The sequence below is a fragment of the Mastigoproctus giganteus genome, chromosome 9, assembly GCF_048544385.1.
Source record: "Mastigoproctus giganteus isolate SK-2022 chromosome 9, ASM4854438v1, whole genome shotgun sequence".
Lineage (NCBI taxonomy): Eukaryota > Metazoa > Arthropoda > Arachnida > Uropygi > Thelyphonidae > Mastigoproctus > Mastigoproctus giganteus.
In genome coordinates, this window is record NC_143583.1 from 201,779,564 (window position 1) to 201,801,452 (window position 21,889).

Genomic DNA, 21,889 nt, shown 5'->3' on the forward strand with positions numbered 1-21,889 from the left:
TGTAGAAGAGACATGCAGCAGAAACAGTATATCTATGAGACAGCGAGCGGAGAGACTCTGTTAGAGATGAATCATTAATTAACCTAACTGCCCTCTTCTGAATGGAATCAAGAAGCCTGAGAGAGGTTTGGGGGGCACCACACCAGATGTGGGAACAATATTCCATAGCAGGGCGGATTTGCGATTTATACAGAGTGAGCAGCTGTTTGGAAGAAAAGTAACACCGAGAGCGAAAGACAAAACCAAGTTTTTTATGTAAATCCCAAATGCAGAGGAAGCAATATTTGTAATGTGCTTGTGCCAAGAGAGATTAGAAGTCAGGGTAATCCCCAAAAGAGAGATATCATTTTGCCTAGAAATCGGAGTGTCACTAAAGATAAGCATAGGAGCAGAAGAATCCTTTTTGCGAGATATAAGACAAGACTGAGTTTTAGAAGGGTGGAAATCAACTAAGTTGTCTTTGCTCCACTGGAGAATTACCTGATGATCGGCATTTAAGGAATTGGTAGCAGATTTTCGAGAAGTTGAAGCTGATTGAGCAGGGCAAGGTTTCTGAAAATGGAAAGTAGAATGCAATGTGCTATCAACGGCAAAACTATGTATAGGATTTCCAGTCAATGGAAGAAGGTCATTAATATACAAGAGGAAAAGAGTGGGGGAAAGAACTGAACCCTGTTGGGGAAACCAGATCACAGATTAGTGTAGAAGTTAGAAGACAGAGAGCCATCTACCATTACCCTCAGTGAGCGATCAGAGAGAAAATTGGATAACCAATTACCATAAGATGGAAGCTTGTTTAGAAGACCTTTATGCCAAACACGATCAAAAGCCTTTGAGATGTCAAGAGCAACTACTTGTGTTTCACCGAACCTTTCCATTGAATTAGTCCATAAATGGGTAACATAAGCCAGAATATCACCAGTGGATCGACACTGACGGAATCCATACTGGCGATTGTTGATCAGACGGAAGGTTTCTAGGTAGTTTAAGAGTTGGAGGTTAATTGATTTCTCCATTACTTTAGAAAGAGTAGAAGTAATTGCAATCGGACGATAATCGGATGGGAGGGATTTGTCACCCTTTTTAAGAACTGACTGGATATGAGCAGTTTCCAAGCAGAAGGAAAAACACCTTTGGAATAAGAAAGTGAAAAAAGGCGACAAAGAATAGGAGTAAGTTCAGGAGCACAGGTTTTGAGAACAAGTGGAGAAATACCATCGGTACCTGGAGCTTTCTTAGCATCAAGATTCGTCAAAATTCTTCTGAACATCCTTTTGACGGAAGACTACAGGAGGCATTGAATGGGGCATGTTGGGAATGGTGGGAGGTGTTTTACCAAGATCATTAATACATGAGTTGGAAGAAAAATGGGATGCTAGCAGATCAGCTTTATCCTTGGCTGAAGTGATAACAGAACCATCTGGATTGGACAGAGGTGGGAGCAGAGATGGGCAAAAGTTGCATCCAGTAGCTTTGGCAAGCGACCAGAATGCTCGGCTACAATTAGGGCAAGAAGCAAGTTTTCTACTCTTAGCCTGTTCAAACGCTAGTTTGCACTGATTAATAACTGCTTTCCAATTGTTGTGAGCTTTGGTGTAGGCAGAAAATGAAACTGAAGAATTAGAAACAAGCCAATTACGATATGCAACATTCTTTCTTGAACAGCCGTAGCACATTTATTAGAAAACCAAGGTTTAGATAAAGGATGAGATTTTAAAGTGGAGTGTGGGATAAAGAATTTCATTCCTTCAAGAATAATTTCACTGACATGATCTGAACAGACATTGACGGAAGTTTTGAAACAGTAATCCGAACAAGGAAGAGAAGAAAAGAAATCTCGCAGGTCATCCCATTTTGCATTCTTGTAATGCCAAACAACACGAGGTTGGGAATAGCCATGAGATAAAGGCTCCATTGGAGAAGAGATAATTACCAAGTTGTGATCTGAAGTGCCAAGTTTGATGTGTTTGTTGAAAAAATAAATCCTAGCACAAGTAGATTATCCAATGCACTACTGTATAGTATCAGCCACCTTGATGTAATGTATAAAAACTTTGCATTAAACAAGAAAAGCTACAATGGTTATTACATATTATATAGCTTTTTTGAATTTAATAAGTTTTTTTTTTTGTTTTTTTAAAGTGAAATTTTAATGCATCCTAAGACTGGTTTATATTGTACATTATCATTATTATTATGTCACATAGTGAAAGGAAGCCTGAGGCTTATGCTGCACCAGCCAAAAAAAAAAATTTCTGAACTACCCAGAGAGAGAGAGAGAGAGAGAGAGAGAGAGAGAGAGAGAGAGAGAGAGAGAGAGAGAGAGAAATAAAAGGAAATCACCAAAGAAGAGAAGAATGATGATACAGCTCAGGACCCTAACGGAATGATATTTATTCTTCTTTGTTTCCCTCATATTGTGTTATATAAGTGAACTCATAATTTTTATTATGTTCATGTTTTAGTTTCATTTTTTACAGTTTAATATTAAATGTTGAATTCTGGGGAAACAGTGAAAGTGACAAAAACTTTGGGGAAAAAAAAAAAAAAAAAGGAAAAGTTTTGATAACTGTAATTCTAATATATATACAGATAACATATTTTATCATTATTATACATATACACAATTTAAATTATTAAAAACAAATTTTTTTTATTTTTTTATGAAAACCCCAAACACAAGAGGTATTAAAACCTATAATACTTTGTGCCGTGCTTAGGTTGGAGGTTGAGAAGACGAAAGAAGATATTTGTTGACATTAGACTTCTGTAGATTGTAATTTTGAGGAAATATGTATGAAGGAAGGTTGTTCCAGAAAACAACCTTCGAATGAATAACCGAGAAAGATGAAAAGTTGGTTCTGTGAGTTTGAAGTTGGACAGCAAATGGATGATGCCTGGTGGCTGAACGTGTTCGGACTGTTTTGAAAGAGAGAGAGTGGGAATTATAGAAGCCAATTCAGAAGAAGAATGCCCATGAAAGTATCTATAGAAAAGGCATGCAACAAAAACAGTAAGTCTATGAGACAGAGAATGGAGAGACTCTGTTAGAGATGATTCATTAATTAACCTAACTGCCCTCTTCTGAATGGAATCTAGAAGCCAGAGAGAGGTTTTGGAAGAACCACCCCAGATGTGGGGACAATATTCCATGATAGGGCAGATTTGCAATTTGTACAGAGTGAACAGCTGTTTGGAAGAAAAGTAACAATGATAGTGAAAGAGAAAATAAAGTTTTTTAGATGCAGAGGAAGCAACATTTTGTAATGTGCTTGTGCCAAGAGAGATTAGAAGTTAGGGTAATCCCCAAAAGAGATATATCATCTTGCCTAGAAATTGAAGTGTCACCAAAGATAAGTATAGGAGCAGAAGAATCCTTTTTGCAAGATAGAACAGGACCGAGTTTTACAAGGATTGAAATCAACTAAGTTGTCTTTGACCCCTGGAGAATTACCTGGAATCGGTTCATCCAGTCACAATACTATTAATAGGGACAGGGGGATCCGTTTACACCCCCTGTTTGTGGCAGTTATCCTCAGAAGGGATGACCGTTTCTGTTTGACACGCTCCCGAGCCGCTTCCGTTTCCGATACGCACATGGAGAATGTAGATCATGTGTCTGATGACCACGTGCATGAGTGCCATGGACCTGCTACTTAAGGATGTGTCTTAGCACTAGCAGTATGCTGTTGAAGAAGGAGACGGCAGTCTCCGAAAGTTCCCAGTTTCATTGTTTTATCGCTTTTAACCCAGTTTATTTTAGATAATTTTATTGCTTTTAACTATATTTTAACCATATTGTAACTATAATTTAATCATTGTATTTTATTTTCATCACATTTCACTGTATGTTATTTTATTTATTTTATAGCAAATTTTCAGTTTAATTTCTTGGCTGGTGTTTATTATTAATTATTATAGAATTACCTGGAGATCGGCATTTAAGGAATTGGTAGCGGATATTTGAGGGATTGAAGCTGATTGAGTAGGGCAAGGTTTCTCAAACTGGAAAGTGGAATGCAATGTGCCATCATCAACAAAACTGTGGATAGGATTTCTGGTCAATGGAAGGTCATTAATATACAAGAGGAAAAGAGTGGGGGAAGAACTGAACCTTGGGGAACACCAGCATTAGTGGAGAAGTTAGAAGACAGAGAGCCATCTACCATCACACTCAGTGAGCCGTTAGAGGGAAAACTGGATAGCCAATTGCAAAAAACAGTTGACAAACCGTAAGGTGGAAGCTTATGGTTTGTCAACTGTTTATTGTATCTTCTTCTTTATGCCAAACACGATCAAAAGCATTTGAGATGTCAAGAGCAACTACTTGTGTTTCACCGAACCTTTCCATTGAATTAGTCCCAAAATGGGTTACATAAGCCAGAATATCACCAGTGGATCGACACTGACGGAATCCATACTGGCGATCGTTGATCAGACGGAAGGTTTCAAGTAGTTTAAGAGTTGGCGGTTAATTGATTTCTCCATTACTTTAGAAATAGTAGAAATAATTGCAATGGGATGATCATTGGATGGGAGGGATTTGTCATCCTTTTTAGGAACCGGCTGGATATGAGCAAATTTCCAAGCAGAAGGAAAAACACCTTTGGAAGAACAAAGTGAAAAAAAGGCGGCAAAGAACAGGAGTATGTTCAGGAACAGAGGTTTTGAGAACAAGTGGAGAAATAACATCAGGACTTGGAGCTTTCTTAGCATCAAGATTCATCAAAATCCTTCGGAAAAACTTTTGACGGAAGACCACAGGAGGCATTGAATGGAGCGCGCTGGAAATGGTGGGAGGTATTTTACCACAATGATTAATACATTTGTTAGAAGAAAAATGGGATGCTAGCAGGGCAACTTTATCCTTGGCTGAAGTGACAATAGAACCATCTGGTTTTGACAGAGGTGAGAGCAGAGATGGGCAAAAGTTGTGGCCAATAGCTTTGGTAAGAGTCGAGAATGCTTGGCTACCATCAGGGCAAGAAGCAAGTTTTTTATACTTAGCCTTTTCAAAATATAGTTTGGAGTGATTAATAAATATTTTACAATTGTTGCGAGCTTTGGTGTAGGCAGAAAATGAAACTGAAGAATTGAAAACAAGCCAATTATGATATGCAACATTCTTCTCTTGAACAGCCTTAACACATTTATTGGAAAACCAAGGTTTAGATAAAGGACGAGATTTTAAAGTGGAGTGTGGAATAAAGGATTCCATTCCTACAAGAATAATTTCACTGACACGAACTGAGCATATGCCGACATCAGAAATTTTGAAACAGTAAGCCGACCAAGGAAAAGAAGAAAAGAAATCTCGCAGGTTATCCCATTTTGTATTCTTGTAAAGCCAAACATCAGGAGGTTGAGAATAACCATGAGATAAAGGCTCCGTTGGAGAAGAGACAATCACCAAGTTGTGATCTGAGATTTCTAAAGGACCACTCACTCCAACCATGTAATTAGAAGGGTTGTTTGTGAGAAAAGATCAATAGTATTGGCTGTATGATTAGGATTGTCTGGTATTCTTGTAGGTAAATGAACAATCTGTGCAAGATAATAAAAGAGGCCTACGTGCTCCGGATTCATAATGCGAAAAAATTTATTTGTTGCACAGAGCATAAACTACAATACATAAAATTAGCTTTCGGGTGGGTGGCAGCCTTCATCGGATTAAAATACTTGAATGGCAGTTAATCCGATGAAGGCTGCCACCCAGCCGAAAGCTAATTTTATGTATTGTTGTTTATGCTCTGTGCAACAAATAAATTTTTTCGCAATCTGTGCAAGGTCATTAGTAATTGCAAAAGCCTCAGCATCTCGACCAGCTGGGTCGGTGTGACTAGAGATCTGAAGCTAGCCTGAGTTGTGAAAATTAAAATCACTAAGGAAAATTACCTCACTGTTAGGAAAGTTGAGAGGAAGTCAAAGAGCTCCAAGTGATTAGTGGAGTTGGGAGAATGGTAGCGATAACAGATGAATTTGACAGAATGAGGTAGAGAGATTTTAAGCCACAGAAGATTGAAAACAGGAGATGCCAAATTACCAAGTCTCTGACAGGGAATAGTGGAACGGACCTATGCACAAGTACCATCTTTGAGATGAAAGGAAGCATACAGCGAATAATTTAGGCAACTGAGATGGGCAGTGGTTGAATCAACTGATAACTGAAATTCTGTCAGAAAAAGTATATGGTGTTTGGCAGACTGTAAGTGGAAATGAACATCATTGAGATTAGAACTGAGACCACATATATTTGTGAAATGAACTAGGAAGTGTTTGGGAGGTTTAGATCTGTTTGCAAATAAGCTTGCTCTATTACCATATTTCTTCGATTCTAAGACTCCATCGATTGTAAGATGCACCTTAATTTCAGTACCACCAACAGAAAAAAAAAAGCTTTGATTCTAAGAAAAAAAATGAATCTAACAGATATTTTTATTATATTGTAATTCAATTTATTAACAACAATAGTATTATCTTTATGTATGTTATTTATCACTTCCTTTTGAATCTTCTGAGCCGTCAATATCTGGATCAATATCGGAGTCTGATTCTTCTGAGCCATAGTTATCTTCATTATCCCATAATATATAGTCTTCTGAGCCATTGAGAGCGTTGGTGATGCAACATTTTTTAAATGAGTGCTGCGCTATTCTTTCTGAGATTAGCAGCTTTGAAGCTGTTGATACCCATTCTGCCAATTTTGATGCCGGTGCTTTCTTAATTTTTATGGATGGTGTCAGTGGAAGGTTGTCAGTCAATAGCCAGGATTCATATTCCTTTCTCAAGTAATCCTTAAATGGTTTGTTGACGGAAACGTCAAGTGGCTGCAGTTGGCTAGTCATGCCACCAGGAATCACATCCAACTCACCACGTTTTGCACGATTTTATTTTTGATCTGTTCGGACAAATGTCCACGAAATGTGCATTAAGTACTAGCATGCTAGGTGGGTAACGAAGACTTCCAGGATGTCTATTCCACACAACATTTAACCAGTCTTCCATAAGCTCTGCCGACATCCATTCATTTTTCTGTGCACACAATAACATCTTTAGGGAAAATTTCATTCTTCAGTACGGTTTTTCGATTTAAAGTTAAATCTGGTGGCAAATTTTGACCACCAGTGGTGATGCATAGCATCACAGTGATACGTTGCTTTTCGTAGTCTGTGCTTATAATCTTCATTTCATTTGCACCTTTAGCGTTGACGGTGTAATTTCGAGGCATATCAAAGAAGAAGACCGGGATTTCATCAGCATTTCCAATTTGACTAAACTCATTGTTTCTTATTTTCTTAATTTCATCACCTGTCGTTGAAAGTTAATCAGCTTGTGTTGAAAGTCTGCAGGAATTTTTTGACAGATAGATGTTTGGTGCCTTTATGATAATCTGCTATGACACATGAGTCTGTCGCACCAGCTGCAACTGCCTTTAAAAATTATTTTCTTTATTCCGAGGAACTTGGCAATTTCTTCGGCTTTCAGTTGCATAGCTTGTCGAGTGATGGGTAATCCTTTTTCACGTGTCTCCATTACAAAACGTATCACAGCTTCATCGACTTGTGGAAATCTTCCTTTCTTAGCCCCTGTAAAGTGCTTGGTTGTTGCTTTTCACGAAAATGTGGAATTGCGATCATTTCTCCAACAACAAGCATTTACTTCACTAATGTCAAAATGTCGACCCGCAGCTCTATTTCCATGTTCTTTTGCATACACAGTAACTTTTTTTAATGCGGAGTTGTAATGCAATCTTTTTGAAAACATTTTAATGTGCAATAAGGGATCAAAATGAACGAAATACAGTAACTCCACTTCTTATATACTTTGAAGATACAAACAAAAGTTCCTAGTTTTCGCTCAGTGAGCTCCACTATAATGAAATAATGGTGGCTTCACATTTTGAAAGTGCCTGAAATCACCCATGCAAATTTATTCTCCAATGGAATTGGAGAATGTGATAATGGTGGCAGACCCTGCCTCCAAACTTGGAGGCAGGGTTTCCGTGTAAAAACAAAACGTGTGGTGCCGTGTGCAAAACGCGGGAAAATTAAACAAAAACTGCAATTATAAGACATAGGGAAAAAAAGTGCATGTTAGAATCATAGAAATATGGTAGTTTTACAATTCAAGGTGTATTCAATAGAAAGTAAAAGTGTGGGGAAGGACATGCTGTACGAAGTAATGATATTTTTGGACAAGGCATACACATGGTAAGAATATACCCAGATCCTTGACATAACATGGCCTCAACAATGTCTCCCCCCCCCGCATATACTACTCGGAGAGGCGCCTCCGTAGCCAAGTGGGAAGGAACATCAGTGCGCAGCACACGCTTCTTGATTAGACCAGGGTTCGAGCCCGTTACCACCAAATACGGAGGATGCGGAAAGGTCAGGGAATGACCACCTCATATCCCGGAGCAATATGGCCTTAGTTGCTAATGCTCCTAAAAACCAAATAACAAAGAAACAAACAAACTACTCGGACTCCCTTCAGTCACTATCTGGCCGAGTAAGTGTAGCAAGATTATACACTAGCTGATCCGGAAGCCACCTAGAGAGTTATCGATAGGTTCAGTCCAGTGTACTAACTAGCGGCCGGCCTGTGAACTATTAGAGCTCTACCCTTGAAATGGAAGGAAGTTTGGTTCTTGCCGTGGTATTCATCATTACCTCAAAAGACATCAGTCATACTGCATGATGGAAGAGATGGGGAAGGGTTGACCGGTACATATCCATGTACCTTTTGCTTCTTTTCATGTATTATTAAAACGATTTCTCACTTACGGTCTCTTTTCTTTAAGGTGCTTCTGTGTACAACACCGCTTCAGGAAAGCATTTCCGACCCCACATTGCTATATGATTTCGAGTTGTCAGGATGTACCCTACCCCTCTTAGAAGTTCTGAAACGTTTAACTGAAACACCCTGTATACTGCTTCTCTCTCTCTCTCTCTCTCTCTCTCTCTCTCTCTCTCTCTCTCTCTCTCTCTCTCTCTCTCTCTCTCTCTCTCTATATATATATATATAAAACCGATAATTCAAACTAAAATAAAACACAAGCCAGTAGTATGGTGAAAAATAACGTAAAAATAACATAAAATAAATCAACAGGGAGGGGGAAGTAAAGGTAGCAAGACATAAACAATAGCCGAAAATCCCCAAATAATTTAGCGCTTTAAATCAAATTAATAATAATAATAAAACCAATTTAAAATAATGATAATTTAGCAGTCCCCCCCCCCCCCCGTAAGGTAGCAGTTCCGAAAGACATGAAATATCACCAAAAAGGGGCTAAAGAGAACTACTAAAAGAAAACAAAATAAGAAAATAATAGACTGACCATTATGCCCCATATCGACAGAGGACCACGAGGCCAATAGTTTTGTTTTTCTTTTTGTATTATTTTGTTTTCTTTTAGTAGTTCTCTTTAGCCCCTTTTTGGTGATATTTCACGTCTTTCGGAACTGGTACCTTACAAGGCGGGGGGTACTGCTAAATTATCGTATAATTGGCATTATTTTAAATTTAAATTGGTTTTATTATTATTAATTGGATTTAAAGCGCTAAATTATTTGGGGACTTTCGACTACTGTTTATGTCTTGCTACCTTTACTTCCCCCTCCCTGTTTTATTTTATGTTATTTTTACGTTATTTTTCGCACTACAGTTTTTTGCCATACTACTGGCTTATGTTTTGTTTTATTTTATTTTAAATTATCGGTTATATTTGGACATCATGTGGAGGATGTGCATTTTGCTGCCTGTAATGATAGCTTAATATTTATTTATTTTCTTATTTTATGTTATTACATCTTTACTTTATGCCATTATTTAAATATATATATATATATATATAGTCAGACCTCTATATAATGAAATCGATCGTTCACTTGAAAAACTTTGTTATACAGAAATTTCATTGTAAAGAATATGACCTTTTCAACAATGAAAAATACTTTTAATTCAACTCAGAAATATGGGAAATAAATCAAAAATAAGTGGGAATGAATAAATTTTCTAACATTTTAAAACAATTAATTTGTTAATACACACATTAAGAAATGACTACTTACATGATGCACACAATATATTAGTACACTTTTAAGCATTATGTCATAAAATATTTGGTTATTTTTAGTTGTATACTGGATTTTACTGTACATTGTTCATAAAAATGTTTGCATTTGTTTAAGTACTCAAATATATTTTTTGGCACATTTTCTTCATATTGAAGGCCTTGACGCAACGGTTCAAATGCTGCCATCATTTCATGTTTGGAAGGTTTAATATTGCACTCATTGCCTTCGTTGCCCTAATTTTCATGAAACTCATTGTCAATATTGTCACTAGGTCTTTTTAAGTTTTAGTTGTAGTCCAACTCTGATGACTTTACTCCTTTGGAACATCGGGGTTGTTTACTTTTTCCTATTACCAAAAGCTTCAGTTTTCCATTACCAGCCATATTTGCACCAATCAAGACTGTAATTCTTTCCTTACTATTTTTACCACCTACACATTTGTCCTGTTCGGCAAACATTTAAGAAATAGACCTGTTTCATCAACGTTGAATGTCTTTGGGCTTGTAGTCCTCTATAATTTTTTTTCAAAACTGTTTCTTTCCAATGGGTACAGTCTTCTTCAATTACAACCCCACTTTCACCAGAAATAACTTTTTCGAGTAAGCCATGGTGCTTTTTAAATTTGTACAGCCAATCAGAACTGGCTTGGAAAGTTTTATGTCCCAGAAAAGATGTGTACTCTGTAGCCTTTTCTTTTATTAATGGCCCTGATGTTGGCATGTTTTGGTCTCAAATCAACTTTACCCACTTAAAAACTGCTTCATCCACATCTTCATACAGGCATAACTTTGAACGCTTCCGACTGGGTCCCCTTTCCTCAGTTTTTCAGAATGGTTGACATACTACTGGCAGGGATACTGAATTTTAAAGCGATTTCTTTTTTTTTTTTAATGCCCCGATCTACACTATTAAGCACTTCCACTTTTTCCACTACACTCAAGAATTTCCTCCTAGACATTGTAAGGTTACTTGTACAGCAGCAAACAAAACTGATTTACGGACCCCTTGTACCTACCATACAGAGACAGGTGAAATTTAGTGAAAGTATGGATGGCTCATTTCTGCGAAACAACAGATGAATTTCTGGGATAAAGGAAAATCATTCTCCCCTAATTCTCTAATAGGGTGTTGCAATAGAAAACAGGTTGACTAGAGCCAATGTCCATGTCAGGAATATGCCTTAATCCTTGCCAATGGCTGTGGACACACAGATAGCAGTTTCCCAGTGCGACTTCTCGGTACAGTAAATGTTTTACAGGCAACAGTAAATTTTAGAATGACCTTAAGAATTAAACCCTTTAGCTATTAAAAGCTCAAGTGATTAATTCTTAATCCTTTTAGCTCTTAATTCGTGCTTTCTACAGCATCAGCTTTATTGCCTGAAGGCCAGAGGTGCGAACAATGTGTACCCAGGTCTCTCGAAATTAGTTTGTTATATGGAAATTTTCTTCGATATAAAAAAGTTCGCTGTATAGGAAAATTCACTATATGGAAGTTCGTTAAAGAGAAGTCCAACTGTGTGTGTATATATATATATATATGTATATATAACTTTTTATTTTTTTGTATACTCACACTTTATATATGTATTTTTTATATAATGTTATATAATTTAACTAATATAACATTATATTTTTTATATAATTTTATATATAATGTTATATAATTATATAATATATATTTTATTTCATTATATTAAAAATATTTTTCAGACTACAACATGACATTATTGCTAAAGTGTGTTTGGTGCTTGGTTTAAAAGTATCATCTGTAAAAGCGGAAGGAGTTGAGAAAATTTTAGAATTTTTGTTACATCCTCAACATTTTGAGCCTAATAATGGTAAGCAGTTTGAAATTATAATGAATTAGAAAGGCATTCGATGTTATTTGCAAAACAAAAGTTTCGAATCACATACTGCATGTATGTTTTATTGTTTAATTTGAAACAAAAATTCATATTAGTTTAGAGACATTACCTTAAAAAAATTTAATTCAGTGAAGGTGACTGGTTATTGTAATAGCCCTCCCCACCCAATAAGTTAATCCTTGAAAATTGTATGTTATGCAGTAGTGATCCACACTCCCTGGACAGTTGTATTAGTAGTTTCAAAATGATGCAAGGAAGCAAGCTTGTACAGCATTGAAAGTAAAATTAATAACTGTTTGTCCAATCCTTTTAAAAAAATTAAACGTACAAGGTGAAAGTTTATTTTATAGTCAGTTACTTCTGGTTGAAGGCCAGAGAGTGATTGATTGTTAAATTGTATTGATACCTTGGGAAACTTTATCCCATGGCTATCAAAGCTATGGAAAATTAGAAATATTTGCTGTTTTCATTCACTGTCATACAAATGAATGGTTCGTTAATAACAACCGTGAATTGCCAAATCATATGATTATGAATTTCATCAGACATTTCACTGAGTCTGATCATAAACTCAGAATGTCTTGTGAAGAATAAATCAGATTTTTTTTCATTGGTTGATCAGAATCACGATTGGCAGCTCCTGGAAATCAAAATTCACATGAGATAACCTTTTTGCAAAATGTAAGTGATTCACTGCTTTCTGAAATAGTTATGGTTACCTTAGAATGTAGAAATAGTTATCTTAAAATGATATACTACTTATCGTTTTCGACTTCCTCGTGCCTGTTTCTTAATCATGAGCTTTTTCATGTGGCTGATTCCTGAGAGATAACTGAAGGACATATTCTTTCACACCCTGCACATAAGAATGAAAGTTAATCATATAAAGAAATACAAAAGTTTTTTTTATTTTTGTTCCTAAATATGATATTCTTTTGGGCTATGGCCAGAATTTCTCATGATTTGCTTGCATGTCTTGTTTGTGGAGTTCTTTTTTTCAATGTTGCAACCTGTGATTGAAAGGGATACACTACATAAAGGAATAAAAGCTAAAGCATTATATGTAGTTGTTACCCTGCTTGTTAATATTCAGCAAAAAGTAGTATGTGTTGATTTTACACTCTCAAGTGAGCATAATGTGCCACTTTTCTGTGAAATACTTTCCAGTTGACAATGTAACGATGCTTGTGGTCTTAACTAGAAGCTCACAATTGAGAAATTAAAACAGCATATGGCAGATTTTTAAGAACATGTTTTGGTCCTTGAGGTTGTCGCAGACATTCAATCAGATATGCCAGACAAGCTGTGCTTGCTACCTGGAAGTCTAAAATGCTGATGGAACTGATATTCAGGTGACACTCAAATAAAGTGGACCCAGTTTTACCGAAGTCCAGATGGTCTGTGACAGTCAGATTCTCTGCTTGCACTTTCACGATGGGGACTGTTAGTAATGCTGGGTATAACCCCTTGCGCAAACCCAGGTGTGAACCAACATAAGCAAGGGGTGAGGTGTGGCACCCATACCACACGGAGGAATGCCACCCCTTTGTGTTACCAGGAAGTACTGGGTGGTAGATGACTCTCATCAACTGGTGCAATACCACCACTATGCTTATTGGAGGCTTGAAGTGATGGAACCCATGTTTAGTCTCCAGAGCTAAGTTCCGGTCAACCCTTCCCATCTCTTCCATCATGCAATATGACTGATGTCTTTTGAGGTAATGATGAACAACATGGTGAGATCCAAACTTCCTTACATTTCGAGGATACAGCTCTAAAATGGTGTTTGCAGGCTGGCTGCTGGTTAGTACACCGGACCGAATCTATTGGTAATTCTCTAGGAGGCTTCCGGATCAGCTAGTATATAATCTTGCCACCTCTTCTCTGCCAGATAGTGACTGGAAGGAGTCCGAGTATTGTGTATGCAGGGGGAATTGTCAAGGCCATGTTATGTCAAGGATCTGGGTATATCCTTACCATGTGTACGCCATATCCAAAAATTTCATTACATCATGATGAAATTTAGGCACCCCACCCCACTTTTTCTTACTATTAAATACACCATGAATTGTCAAACTAATAGAGCAAGCTTATCTGCAAAAAGATCTAAACCTCCCAAACACTTCCTAGTTCATTTCACAAATATATGTGGCCTCAGTTCTAATCTCAATGATATCCATTTCTACTTACAGTCTGCCAAATCCCATGTACTTTTTCTGACAGAATCTCAGTTATCAGTTGATTCTAGCACTGCCCATCTCAGTTGCCCAAATTATTCGCTGTATGATTCCTTTTGCCTCAAAGGTGGTACTTGTGCATATGTCCATTTCAATATTCCCTGTCAGAGACTTGGTAATTTGGAATCTCCTCTTTTCGATCTTCTCTGGCTTAAAATCTCTCTACCTCGTTGTGTCAAATTCATCTGTTATTGCTACCATTCTCCCAACTCCACTAATCACTTGGAGCTCTTTGACTTCCTCTCTTTGCAACTTGACTTTTTCCAGTCCAACTTTCCTAACAGTGATTTTAGTGTTCACAAATCCAGCTGGCTTCCGTTTTCTAGTCACATGGAGCAAGCTAGCCAAGATGCTGTACCTTTTGCAATTACTAATGCCCTCCCATAGATTGTTCATTTACCTACCAGAATACTGGACAGTCCTAACCATACAGCATGCTTGATCTTTTTCTCACAAACAGCCCTTCTAAGTACACAGTCGAAGTTGAGTGGTAATTTAGGCACCTCAGATCACAATTTAGTGATTGCCTCTTCTCCAGTGGAGTCTTTACTCATGGCTATTCCCAACTTTGTTTGTTTGGCATTACAAGAATGCAAAATTGGATGACTTGCAAGATTTCTTTTCTTATTTTACTTGGTCAGATTACTGTTCCAAACCTTCCGATCTTAACGTTTGCTCAGATTGTGTCAGTGAAATTATTCTTGTTGGAATGGAATCCTTTATTCCACACTCCACTTTAAAAAATTGTCCTTTATCTAAACTTTGGTTTTCCCATAAATGTGCTAAGGCTGTTCAAGAGAAGAATGTTGCATATCGTAATTGGCTTGTTTTCAATTGTTCAGTTTCATTTTCTGGCTACATCAAAGCTTGCAGCAATTGTAATGCAGTTATTAAAAATTAGAAAACTTTCTTTTTGCCATAATGGTAGCAGAGCATTCTGGTCTCTTGCCAAAGCTAATGGCCGCAACTTTTGCCTATCTCTGCTCCCACCTCTGTCAAAACTAGATGGTACTATTGTCACTTCAGCCAAGGATAAAGCTGACCTGCTAGCATCCCATTTTTCTTCCAACTCATGAATTAATGATTTCAATAAAACACCTCCGACCATTTCCAGCACACTCCATTCAATGCCTCCTGTGATCTTCCGTCGAAAGGATGTCCGAATGATTTTGACGAATCTTGATACTTAGAAAACTACAGGTTGTGATGGTATTTCTCCATTTGTTCTCAAAACCTGTGCTCCTGTACTTAACTCCTATTCTGTATTACCATTTTTCACTTTCTTATTCCAAAGGTGTTTTTCCTTCTGCTTGGAAATTTGCTGAAAATATCCAGGTAGTTACTAAAAAGGGTGACAAATCCCTCCCATCCAATTTCATCTGCTCTTTTTAAAGTAATGGAGAAATCAATTGACTGCCAACTCTTAAACTACCTAGAAACCTGTGTGATCTACGATGGATTCCATCGTAGTATGGATTCCATCAGTTTCGATCCATTGGTGATATTCTGGCTTATGTTACCCATTTATGAACAAACTCAATGGAAAACTTCAGTGAAACACAAGCAGTTGCTCTTGAGATGTCAAAGGCTTTCAATTGAATTTGGCATAAAGGTCTTCTAAACAAACTTCCATCTTCATCATTATCAGCCATTTTCAATCCACTGCAGGATGAAGGCCTCTCCAGCAACTTTCCAGTTCCTTCTGTTTTGAGCACTGGCCATCCATTTACTACCAACAAACTCATGAATTTCATCTATCCATCTCTGCCTTTGTCTTCCAGGTTTTCTTCTAGCTCCTCGTGGGTACCATTCTGTTATTTTCTTAGTCCAGCTGTCATCATGTCTTCCAAGCTATATGTCCTGCCCAAGACCATTTTAGTTCTTTAGTTTTGATAAGAATGTCCTTTACTTGAGTTTGCTGCCTAATCCATGTGTTTCTCTTCTTATCTAACAGTCTGATTTCCAATATAATTCGTTCCATTCTTCGCTGTGTAGTTCCAGCTTCTCTTCCATTCTTTTGGTGAGTTCCCAAGTTTCACTGCCATAAGTCATGGTGGGGAGTATACATTGGTTCATTATTTTACATTTCAGACAAACTGGGATATTGCTCTTCAGTATGTGACTATATTTCCTGAATGCTATCCATCCAAATTTATTCTTCTCTTGACTTCCAGCCATTTATCATTATTAGAGCTAATAATGTGTCCCAGATAAGTATATGACTCCACCTTTTCAATCACTGCTCCTTCAATCATGTTCCTTTCTGTGGCATACTTGTTCATCATTACTTTTGTTTTAGCCATATTCATCTTTAGTCCAAAATCTTTACTTACTGTGTACAACTGATTAAGATTTTCCTCTAATTCTTTGGGATCGTGGCTTATGACCACAATGCCATCTGCAAATCGTAAATGGTTTAGGTACTCTCTGTTCACATTGACTCCTTTCTGTGACCAGTCTAATCTTCTGAAAGTTTCCTCAAGGGCAGCAGTAAACAGCTTCGGAAATATTGTGTCTCCTTGTCGAACTCTTTTCTCGATTTTAAATTTCTTACTGTCTTTGTCTAGTCTAATAAAGGAGGTAGCACTCTCATATTTTCTTCAAAATCATAATATGTGGGGTATCTATGCCTTGTCTTTGCAGTGCCCGAAACATTGCCTTATGCTGTATGGAGTCAAATGCCTTTTCATAATCCACAAATGCCAACCATAATGGTGTTTTATATTCATTTGCTTTCTCCATTAGCTGTGATATTACGTGAAGGTGATCCATAGTTGAGAATCCTAAAGCCAGCTTGCTCTTTCGGTTGATTCTCATCAAGTATTCTTTCTAATCTGTTAGTAATGACCCTTGTGAACAACTTGTAGATGTGGGATAACAAGCTAATTGGTCTATAATTTCCAATTTCTAATTTATCTCCTTTCTTATGCAGCAAAACTATGATTGCATTATTCCACTGCTTAGGCGTCACACCTTTTCTAATGCACTTTGTGAAGAGCCTTACCAGTTTTTGTGTTATGTCTCTTCCTCCCAATTTTAACAACTCTACAGTAACTTCATCTTCCCCCGGGGCTTTCTGATTCTTCATATTCTTCAATGCATGTTGTACCTTATCAGGAAGAATATCGGGTATGTTGTATGTGTTGCTACTTTGCAATCCATCTTCCCTCTGCTGGCATCATTCCCCTGCTCCTGGTATAATTCTCTATAGTAGTCTTCTGCTATTTGAATTATGCCTTCTTCTGCTGTTTATAAGTACACCATCACTATTCTTCAGTTTCAGTATCATTTGTCTTTTTGTATTACTGCTCATGGCTGCTGATTTAATTTCCTTTGTTTTCCCTTAATGCTTGTTCTACTTTTCTTGTGTTAAATCTTCTTATGTCCTCTCTGAGTCTCTTTCTAATGGCTTTGCATAACTCAGTATACTCAATTTTCTCCCTGTCAGTGTTTTTCTTGCTTTTCATTTGTCGATTCATCATGACAAGTGTTTCTTGACTAATTTTTTCTTCTTTGGATTTCTTTTTCCCTATAGGTTTTTTGGGCTTTATCACTTCCAGAAAGTTGTAGTATTCCTCGTCTGTATCTTGGTCCTAAGCAGTCTGCAGAAGCTCAAACTTGTTCTTAAGTTCCAGTACATACTGCTTTTTCTCCTCTTCTGTTATATCAGTGACCTTTGTATTATTTACTCGAGTCAGTTTTTTTCCTTTACTTTCCTACATCTATATCAAGTGTACATCTTACCATTCTGTGATCACTTCCAACATTTACCTTATTCAGGACGGTAACAGCATTCACAATATATCTTCTGTTGGTGAGGATGAAGTCTATTTCATTAGTTGTTAATCCATTTGGACTCTCCATGTCCATTTTTTGTTCACCCTTTTTTTGAAAAAAGTGTTCATTACTGACAGTCCTTGAGATTCTGCAAATTCCACAAGTCTTTCACCTCTTTCATTTCTTTTACCAATTCCAAAATTTCCTATTGTTCCCCTTTCTGTGCTGTTTTGTCTTTTTCCAACCTTAGCATTGAAATCCCCCATAATAATAGCTGTTGTTGTTATTTGGTTTTTAGTAGCATTAGCAACTAAGGCCATATTGCTCCAGGATATGCGGTGGTCATTCCCTGAATGACGTTTCCACATCCTCCGTATTTGGTGGTGACGGGCTCGAACCCCGGTCTAATCAAGAAGCGTGTGCTACGCACTGCTGCTCCTTCCCACCTGGCTACGGAGGCGCCTTATAATAATAGCGTAGTGGGTTTTCTGCTCATTTAGAAGACTCTCAATTTCGGTGTACATTTCTTCAACCTCTTCATCATCATGGCTCGATGTTGGTGCATAAATCATTATAACCTTTAGCTTGTATCACTTAGAAATAATGAGTATTAGTGTTGACACCCTTGGTGATGTACTTTTGAATTCCAAAATGCTGTTTTTAAAATCTTTATGGACCAGAAACCCAACTCCACCTTCACTCCTTTCACTGTTTCCATTGGTGTACAGCAGATTTCCACTTGATTAACTTATAAGCGATTCATTTTTTCTTCTTGTTTCCGCCAAACCGATGATATTCCAATTCACATTTTCTAATTCCTTTTCCAGCTCTGATATCCTGTCTTCACCGGTGAGTGATCTTACGTTATAACAGGCCAAGTTCAGTTTCCATGCATGTCAGCTTGGTCGTACCCAGAGATTCTTAGCATCCTCTGCTTCCACTCTGATCCTCTCGCTTCCGTAAGGGGGGGGGGAGTGAAAGCTGCTGCTGCTGCTGGGGACTGAGGGCCATTTGTTTTGCCATGCTGTCATATGCTGGAGGGTTTGGTCTTTTCCTCTTCACACTGACCAGGCATCTTGAAGAGAACCACTCTACACGTTTGTTGCCACCTAATTGACGTAACAGGGCTTACCATCGAGAATGTGTGCATGAGTGGATTTTAGGGAGGCATTCCAACCGGACGTCTCCTAAATCTTCTGTATTAGGCATATTGGATCCATCAGTGTTTTAGGCTGAGTGTCTGATAACACACAGGATACCTGTTCCCCTCTAAGCCCCAACTTCCATAAGATGGAAGTTCCAATCGGAACTTCCATCTTGTGGTTTGCCAACTGTTTTTTGTAATTGGTTATCCAGTTTTCTCTCTGACCGCTCACTGAGGGTGATGGTAGATAGCTCACTGTCTTCTAACTTCTCCACTAATGCTGGTTTCCTCCAAGGTTCAGTTCTTTTCCCCACTATTTTCCTCTTGTATATTAATGACTTTCTTCTATTGACTGGAAATCTAATCCATAGATTTGCTGATGATAGCACATTGCATTCCATTTTCCTGTTTGAGAAACCTTGCCCTGTTCAATCAGCTTCAATTTCTCAAATATCCACTACCAATTCCTAAATGCCGATCTCCAGGTAATTCTCCAGGTAATCCTCCAGTGGGGCAAAGATAACTTAGTTGATTTCAATCCTTCTAATGCCCAGTACTGTGTTGTATCTCGCAAAGAGGATTGTTCTGCTTGTATACTTATCTTTGGTGACTCCGATTTCTAGGCAAGGTGATATATTTCTTTTGGGGATTATCCTGATTTCTAATCTTTCTTGGCACAAGCACATTACAAATATTGCTTCCTCTGCATCTAAAAAAACTTGATTCTCTCTTTCGCTCTCGGCACTACTTTTCTTCGAAACAGCTGTTCACTCTGTAGAAATCGCAAATCCACCGTACCATGGAATATTGTTCCCAAATCTGGGGTGGTGCCCCTAGAACCTCTCTCAGGCTTTTAGATTCCATTCAGAAGAGGGCAGTTAGGTTAATTTATGACTCATTTCTAACAGAGTCTCTCCATTCTCTGTCTCATAGACATAGTGTTTCTTATGCATGCCTTTTCTACAGATACTTCCATGGGCACTGTTCTTCTGAATTGGCTTCTATAATTCCCACTGTATCTTTAAAAGCAGTCTTAAACAATGCAGCCACATCCATTTACTGTTCAACTTCAAACTCATAGAACCAACTTATCATCTTCCTCGTTTATTCATTCAACTGCCGTTTTTTGGGATACCCTTCCTTCATATGTATTTCCTGAAAATTACAGTCTACAGAAGTCTGATGTCAACAAATATGTTGGAAGCTTGGAATTTTCACCAGATTCAGCTGCCACAACAGAAAAATGTGTGAAAAGATATTTTCCTTATGATGACATCATTTCAGAAACAGAGACCTAAGTTACAGCATAAGGTTCAGAATCTTTTATTATTATTTATTATTATTTTTTTTTTCTTGTCTAAAAAAATCTTAAGAACGATAACATGCATCACTTCAGAGAAGTTATTTGTGAATAAATGTATAGTTTTAGTTGCTTAACTTGTTTCATTTTAGGGTATGTTTAAATCTTCTCAGTATTTGTATATTATTTCAAGCAGTGAAAAATGTAGTCATACTGCCAATGGAAAATGTTTAAAAAAGAAACAGTAAATGTTTAATTGATTTATAATTTGTTTAAATTCAGATGGATATTTAAACATCTGATTACTTCAGATGGGAATTTGTTTAAATTCCTAGAAATTACTTCAGTAAGGTAGTAAAATAAAGAACTACAACAAAAACACTATGTAAGCAATAAGATAATATGGGGGGGGGGAGAGTTTCTGAATGCTTTGAGCTTAATTATAAAAGAAGCTGGTAAGAAAGATATATGCCTATATTTTTTACGTAATTTCTCATCTTATGCACTTCTTCTGCTTTCATATCTGCAAAGCCTTAACACTTTCATTGCTGAGTGTATTTATCAATGATATTGATGAAGATATATCAGGCTTAATATCTAAGTTTACAGATGATAAAAAGGTTGGCATGGTGGTTAATAACAGTCATTAGGGTGAGCTACTGTAACAAGATCTATTAACAAGAAAATTGGGTTGATGTTCTGAGAAATGGCAGTTGAAGTTTAAACATTGACAAATGCATGGTACTGCCTATGGGTAACAGTAACATGAGAGTAACTTACCAACTGTGTGGTACTACACTGAGGGCGGTGGAGAACGAAAAGGAACTGAGGATAATTGTACAGTCAGACATGAAATTCTCTGAGCAGTGCTAGGATAGCTCATGGGTTTTGCCAATAATATATACAGAAACTTTGCTAGCAGGGATAAAGAGGTGATTATCTTTTTGTGTAAGGCATGGTTAAACTGCATCTTGAATACTGTATACAGGTCTGGAGGTCTCACTTTAGGCTGTAGATCTGATGCAATGGTTGCAGAAAAGGACAACCCAGACTGGTGAAAGGAACAGAAGGGTGCTCTTACCTAGGGACTTCAGTTCTGCAAATTGCAGCATCTCAAGACAAGGCACCTGTTAGGTAGATCTGATTGAATAGCATCAACATTAGTAGAAGCATTTGATGCAAGAAAGCAAGCTTATATAGCATCAGCCAAAAAAAAAAAAAAAAACACCCTTCCTGTTTCATTCATTCACTCCTTAAGTTTGTCTAGTTCAGCTTCGAATTTATTTAAGCTGTCAACTTCCACAATGACAGATGGAAGTTAGTTCCAGCAATCAACCACCTGCTGACTAAAGGCAAATTTCTGCACATCTATTCTACAATTGTCTTTCCTCAATTTGAATTTATGCCCCCTCTGGTACAGAATCTGAGCAAGAGGAAGAATCCAATCAGCATCGAGCTGGCTCAACCCATTCAAGGCCTTACACA

At 37.4% G+C, this 21,889-nt stretch overlaps 1 protein-coding gene across 1 annotated transcript in view; it reads left to right on the plus strand.

Moving 5' to 3' along the window:
* Nucleotides 1-21,889, plus strand: part of LOC150081032 (uncharacterized) — a 120,147-nt gene that overhangs the window by 82,977 nt on the left and 15,281 nt on the right. The window contains exon 6 of the mRNA XM_090380893.1: nt 11,792-11,919. Coding sequence (XP_090237019.1) covers nt 11,792-11,919 — 128 coding nt within the window. The remainder of the gene's footprint in view (nt 1-11,791; nt 11,920-21,889) is intronic.